General features: G+C 47.0%; 1 protein-coding gene across 1 annotated transcript; it reads left to right on the top strand.

Moving 5' to 3' along the window:
• The first annotated feature begins 4034 nt into the window (after window positions 1–4034).
• On the top strand, window positions 4035–6364 carry LOC144713680 (uncharacterized). Its single transcript, XM_078588348.1, has 3 exons — window positions 4035–4749; window positions 5110–5239; window positions 5314–6364. The coding sequence occupies exons 1-3, from the start codon at window positions 4617–4619 to the stop codon at window positions 6047–6049; spliced, it is 999 nt and encodes a 332-aa protein (XP_078444474.1). The 5' UTR covers window positions 4035–4616; the 3' UTR covers window positions 6050–6364.
• Window positions 6365–7400: the final 1036 nt, after the last annotated feature.

Raw genomic sequence — 7400 nt, 5'->3', positions numbered from 1 at the left:
GGCTATGGCTTGACCCTTCTCTTGTCCGCCAACGCCTTTGCAAGAAGTAAAGCCAAACCCATGTCCCCATTACCCCTGATCGGTATCCGTCCATCACTCTTTCCCAAGGACTTCACGTCTTTCCTTCGATCCATGTTGGACGACTTGACCGGAGCCTAATGCGTCATGGGTACGCTCCATCTCTCAGATCCGCATCAAGATCCGAATAACCTTTGTATTTTTCTTTTAAACTGTTCATCAAAGGCCCCAACGCGATTTCTGCAAATCCTTGGTTGGCAGGCATTACAACGCGCCACGTCATTTGAAAACCATCTACATGATTATATGCTTCCTAGTTTTCTATCATTCTTAAATGGATTGAGAGGAGCAGACCATCCGCGTACAGGGAACTTAGAATGCAGAAGAACGGAATAATAAAAAAACAAAAGAAAAGATTTCCTGTTTCGAAAATTGGTCAATCTCCCTCGTTCAACTCGTGCGCTTCGCCGGGCCAGCATTCAGGCGATTGGAAATTTGGAATTGGGCTATAATATCAGGGCATCTGGTCCACCATTCTTATGGCTTATTAAGAGTTAAGATCACCCGCAAATAGTTGACGACGACGTCTGAAAGAGACTATGACTTCACACGTGCGCAAAAGCGTCGTCGACGTCGCGAAGGAAGACGGCTCGGCATTGACGAACGATGACCATGATGAAACGCATCTAGGCTTTGATAAAACAATAATGGAGGTGAAACACAAAAAAGACTCGATGATGCATAGGAAACAGAGCGAGTAAATGATCCTGAGACTGAAAGGCACCAAGAAAAATTTGATGGTGAAGACACACAGTAAAAGGATATAAATTATAATGAAACTATTACGTAATTACTAAATAGCTTAATTTTAGTTAAAATAATCCAAATACTGGTAGAAACCCTAATCATATTCGGTGGGGTTACTGTATTCTAACCAACTACTTTTAGAATTATTTATTATTTTTAGAATTCCTGTGTCCACATCAGGGCTCTCGAGGAGATGAAGAAAAGAACGGCCTGAGATTTTCATCTGTTCATGTGGTCCAGTGGAGGAAGGAACGTTTGGCAATAACGTGCAATTTGAAGTTATATCGCTAGGCCAATTCGACGTATGTTTTGATAGTTCTCTGGACCACTTCGTCCTATATTTTGATCATTTTACTGGTGACGTGGAGAGATGGCACGGGGTCTTCTTGAGCGTCAACAGCTGGGGAAATTTATATTGGCTTTGCGCGAGATAAAAAAATTTAGGTGCTTAAACAAGACCGACGCACCAAATAAGATGCACTAAAAGAAAGAGAAAAGGACAAGGGCATCGCGCGAAGGAGAGAGAGGAGCCAAACAACACAAGGAACCTTTTGGATGGAACACGTCCTTTGCACTTCGCTGGGTAGCTGCGAAGGGCATCCTCGTCTTCCCTACAATTACGACTAACCTATGCAATTTCACACTGGGTTCCAACCTCGACGTGTCGTCCTCCAGTGAAATTTCCTCTGGCATTAGTGGACTAGTGGAAGCCAGCACATCTCTCTCTCTCTCTCTCTCTCTCTCTCTCTCTCTCTCTCTCTCTCTCTCTCTCTCTCTCTCTCTCTCTCTCTCTCTCTCTCTCTCTCTCTCTCTCTCTCTCTCTCTCTCTCTCTCTCTCTCTCTCTCTCTCTCTCTCTCTCTCTCTCTCCCTCTCTCTCTCACTCTCCCTCTCTCTCTCTCCCTCTCTCCCGCTCTCTCTCCCTCCCCCTCTCTCTCTCGCTCTCTCTCTCCCTCTCTCTCTCTCCCTCTCTCTCTCTCTCTACCTATGTATTTGTATCTGTCTCTCTCTTAACCTCCCTCTCTCTCTTGCCATCCCTCTCTCTCTCTTGTCCTCCCTCTCTCTCATTCAATACTTGTATCTATATCTCTCTCCAGATCTCTCCCATCTGTATCTTTCTTGGTCCTCCCTCTCTGTCACTCGCTATTTGTATCTCTCTCTTTCTCCCCATCTTTTTCTTCATATCTCTCCCCCTTGCCTTTCTCTACATATCTCTCCCTATTTCTCTCTATATCTCTCCCCCCTTTCTTCTTGCCCCTCCCTCTCTCTCACTCGTTATTTGCATCTCTTTCTCCACAACTCTCCGCCACTCTCTCCCTTCCTCCTTTCGTCTTTGTAGGCCCTCCCTCTAACTCACTATTTGTATCTATTATCTGTCTACCTCGACATCACACTATCTATCTATCTCTGCTGTATTCAATGGATATTATTATATCATCTATGCTTTGATCATCGATCTATCAATCTCTCAGTCCGTCTTTCAGATTCCTATGGACCATGATTTAGTCGAATAATTGAACATCCCCCCCTAACGTACCCATGCTAAAGTCCCGTGTCAGTTGATAATCCTGCGTCGATAAACGACTACCGACGCCCAGCGATCAACATCAAGAAGAAGATGATCTCTTTCGCTCAATTCCCGTCACCGCTTTCCTCTTTGGGAAAACGAAAGACCTCGTCAAACCTCACCGAATCGCCTACCCATCTACGGTTTCAGATCAAAAGACACAATGCCACATGATCTAGAGAGGAAGATTTCGACAAAGGGAGAGAGAGTGAGAGAGAAAAGAGAGTAAGAAGAGAAAGATCAAGAGACGTACTTTGTCCTCTACACATTTATGATTTCTTAATGATGGAGGAGCTCAGATTTGACCTAAGGAAGCTTCTCGTGGGGAGACGGAACCTCCAAGGAGGGTATTATTGTCATTTCTTATGGCATCACGGTCGCAGCCAAAGGGAAGCGGATCCCTTAAGAGGGTATTATTGTCATCCAGCAATAAATAGAAGTCCACGCGGGGGTCCCTCGACGAAACTCATAGCGTGGCCGTATCTCCACCGTTGGATTGCGTCGGTGGGGACTACTTTAGTGTAGATCCAACGGCTGTGATTGGCCTTGAAAGATCGAGATTCGAAGACGCCATCTTGAGCTGTTTTGGTGGGGATGTGGGAATCCTCTGGGGTTTTGCTGGGATTTAAAAATCTCGGTAGCGGACCAAATTAAGTTTCACAGCCAGCCAATCTTGGCTTGTCAGCGACGAAGAATACATGCGCATTAATTTTTTACATCTCAAAATACAACAATATAATATTTATGTCATAACATAGACCTCTGACGAAACTTCACTCGATAATATATCCTCCCCTTGGAAAACCCAAGACAACTCTGTTATCACACAACTAAAGGAGGGGAGAATAGTCAGAGTTTAAGCAAGCGATTGAGGGACATTATTATCCTTACTCACCTGATAGATTCGGGAATGAATGGTGCACAAAGAGCTATGTTTAAAAATGTACATATCATACAGTAAAGGCGAAGAGAGATATGCTAAAGCGTTCAGAGGACAAGATGAGTTAGTATTGGCCGATGAATGATTTTCTCTTGGTGGCTCTCGCACATGCATGCAACGAGTACTCTTTGGAGAGGAGACATTGAATCCGACTGATTGACGGATTATTAAGATGAACGGAAGAAATAAGCGATAAGAAAAAGAGATGAATGACATCACTTCAAGCGTCTCTCTCCTCTCTCAGCTGTCCATCTGACTACCTACCCTAATACATTAAGTCATCAAGAATTGCATTCGTCGGTATGATCAGCGCAATGAACTATGCGTGTCAAACGAGCTTTGTTGAGAGACATTTACCAAGCATCTATAATGGTGGTAGAAGGAAAGAGATTGAGAGAGAGAGAGAGAAGAGAGAGAAAGAGGTCGGTGTTCGTCATTTGGAGAGGGAAATATCTATTCATGGTGGGAAAGGAGGTTAAGTTCAAAGGGAGAGGAAATGAGGCGAAGAGAACAAGGAGGGAAGGAGGCCCACTGCCAACGGAACGGACTGATAATTTTGAGAAACGTGATGAAACAGCCGCAGCTTGTAAGCCACTAGTCGAGGAAACCGCACAAGAGGGAAAGGGATGGACGAAAGTCACGAAACAACGCAGGGATGGGCGAAGAGGAATAAGAGTACTCTTTCGGGGCCTCAATCTGCACCCACTTGACCGTGACCTCCCTCGCCGTACCTCTCCTTCTCTCTCTTACCTCTTTCTCCCTCGCCCTCTCTCTACATCTCATTCTCTCTCTCTCTCTTGCTCCCTCTTCCTCTTTCCCATCTTTCTACTATCTCTCAGCTTCAATTCGCTGCCATCTAAATCTCTCTCTCTCCATCTCTATCTCTCTCTGTTCTCAACATCTCTCTCTCTATCTGTACTGTTCTCTTTCCATCTCTCCCTCTCTTTATCCCTTGCTCACAATCTTTCACGATTGTCTCCATTTCTCACTCTTTTCTCAATTGTCTCCACTTTTCTCTTTTCTTCTTCTTCTTCTCTCTCTCCTTGTCTATATATCTAGTATCTACCGACAACTCTCTCTCTCTCCTTCCGCCCTATATTGTCTCCATTTCAAGCTCTCGCTCTCCTTCTCCAGAACGGTCTACATATTTTCTGGCGTCGGGGAGCGAGGCCTCTCTCCTCAGAGCGCATCTCTTTCTTAGTTATTCCCTACAGTCCGGAACGGGATCGCCGGCCCTTCGCTGGACCCATCCCCGCCGCCACTGACAGCATTGGGCCTCCGCTGCCATGGGCCGCCACTCCTGCTGCTTCAAGCAGAAGCTCCGCAAGGGTCTTTGGTCCCCCGAAGAGGATGAGAAGCTTTTCCACCACATCACCAACCACGGCCATGGCTGCTGGAGCGCCGTCCCCAAGCTTGCTGGTCTTCTTATTCTTCCTCTTCTTCTCCTTCTCCTTCAAATTCTTCTCCTTCTCCTCCTCCTCCTCCTTATGCCTCTCCTTCTTCTTCTTCTTCTTCTTCTTCTTCTTCTTCTTCTTCTTCTTCTTCTTCTTCTTCTTCTTCTTCTTCTTCTTCTTCTTCTTCTTCTTCTTCTCCTTCTTCTTCTTCTTCTTCTTCTTCTTCTTCTTCTTCTTCTCCTCCTTCTCCTTCAAATTCTTCTCCTTCTCCTCCTCCTCCTTATGCCTCTCCTTCTTCTTCTTCTTCTTCTTCTTCTTCTTCTTCTTCTTCTTCTTCTTCTTCTTCCTTTATAATCCTCACTCGTCTTACGATGATAATCTGCAGGCCTCCAGAGATGCGGGAAGAGCTGCCGCCTTCGTTGGATCAACTATCTACGGCCGGACCTCAAGCGAGGTGCATTCTCCCAGCAGGAGGAGAACCTCATCGTCGAGCTCCACGCCGTCCTCGGCAACAGGTGGAATCCACGTGGCAGACCCCTAATTCTTCCTCCTCCTCCTTTTTAAACCTGATAGTTCATTTTTGCTTCAGATGGTCTCGGATTGCGGCCCAGTTACCAGGGAGGACAGACAACGAGATCAAGAACTTATGGAATTCGTGCATCAAGAAGAAGCTCATGCAGAAGGGAATCGACCCATGCACGCACAAGCCCATACCGGAGGCAGAGGGGTCAAGCTCCGCGGTCTCCGGCAATTCGAGTTACTCAGAGCCGGCGGCGCCGCCGGTGGGCAGTCCCGCCGTTAACTCCGCCAAGAGCGTGTTCCTAGACGAGTCACCGCCACCGGCCGGCTTTCCTTTAACGGCCCCACCGGGCTACTTTCCGGGGGGCAGTGGAGGGCTGTTGATGCCCCAAAGCTCTCAGCTTTGGTTGACCCAGAAGAGCTCGGAGGCCATGGATGCCAGCTCACTAGTCTCATCCTTCTCTGAAGCGATGGGCCTGAGACAAGGTCCATTAGGCGGCGCCGCCGGAGCCCAGCTATGGAATGGCGGCGCCTCGAGCAACAGCAGCGGTAGCAGCGGCTCCCTCTTCGACAGCGGAGATGGGCTGTTAAAGATGCCTGAGGACATTAAGTGGTCATCAGATTATCTACAAGAAGCGGTATCCATGTCATTCAGCCGAGACGATCTTTACGATGATCTCAAGGCCGAGACAGAGTTCGAAATCGGCAGCTGGGCCTCGTGGCAGCCAAGCCAGCATCTTATTCTCTCTGACCAGGCCTTCGACAAGGACTTGGGGAGAATATCCCCCGCTTTCGGACAGATCTAGCGGAGTTCTTCACAGAAGAGAAAAGGAAAGATAGAGAGAGACAGACAGAGAAAAAGAGAGAGAACAAAGAGGAGACAGTTTGTTTATACCCGCAGCGTGTCGAATAAAGGAGCAAGGAAGAGCTTCGCGGAGAATTTTAAGGGTACAGTTCTTGATGTTTCTTCTTCTTCTTCTTCCCTCGGGCTGTAAATAAAATATAGGGCCGATGGTGGTATGGAAGAAGAAGGGTTTCACTGTAAACTGGGTCGATCTGATGTCATGTAAATGAAGGGTTGTCAAATTGATGTGAATTATGGGCATTTGGATTGTTGAAAAGTGCTGATCTTAATTTTTCAGGTCTCTCTTGCTTTCTGTCCGTCAGAGAAATCAAATCGGTCGCTAGTTAATTTTCGTGGTTTTCTTTATTCCCCACGCTCGCTGACGTCTTCAGTTCCTTGAATTCCGGCCCCCCTCCTTTGCTTCCCTTGATTTTCTGCAGCTTTTAGAGAAAAGAAGAGAGAGAGAGAGAGAGATAAATAGGAAAAGAGAGAAACAGAGAAAGAGGAGCGCGCGCGAGAGAGATAGAGAGAGATCGGGAAAGAGGAGAGAGAAAGAGAAAAAGATAAAGAGAGAGAATGACAAAGAAAGAGAGAGAGAGAGAGAGAGAGAGAGGGGGGGGAGAGAAAAGAGACGGAAAAAGAGAAAAGAGAGGGAAATAGAGAGAAGAGGGACAGCGAGAGAAAGCGAGGGAGAGAGAGACAGAGAGATAAAGAGAGAGTTAAGTGACGAAGAGACTGTGATAGGAATCGGGTGGAACTCAGGTTGTGCATGGATGTTTCAACCTCGGACCTCTCCGATGACAGGCGTTCTGCTGCTCTCTTCGTATATGGGCCCTCAGGAAGAGAGAGAGGAAGGGGATGATGGCGACAGGTTGGGGACAAGCAAGATCTCAAATGCGGTCAGCCCTCTCCTTCCTTCAGTCCACGTGAGCAACAATATCGGGTCCTTCCTACATCATCCGACTGTAGGTATTCCAGTGCAGTCTCGGGGGCAGGCGCCGTTATGAAGCATCCGTCTCTCTTTACTTCTCTCGTTCCCTGTCTTCATTCATCAGAACATAATGTTTTGCATTATTTGATGGATCGACCAATATCAGATCAGCGGGGACGTGCGAAAGACGAGAGCTTTGACGCGTGGGGGCGCTTAAGCTTGCTCCCCACATGCCCCTGTCTTTGCCTTCAGATGTGTATTTGGGGACCAAGGCTTGTTTCTATCTCTACTCTATGTACGATCGGGGACCAAGACTGGTTTCTCTCTCTAATCTATGTACGATGTGTGGACCAGTGCTTTTTTCTCTATCTACTCTATGTAT

Source organism: Wolffia australiana, chromosome 1 (genome assembly GCF_029677425.1).
Source record: "Wolffia australiana isolate 7733 chromosome 1, ASM2967742v1".
Taxonomy (NCBI): domain Eukaryota; kingdom Viridiplantae; phylum Streptophyta; class Magnoliopsida; order Alismatales; family Araceae; genus Wolffia; species Wolffia australiana.
This window is presented reverse-complemented; position numbering and strand designations above follow the sequence as displayed.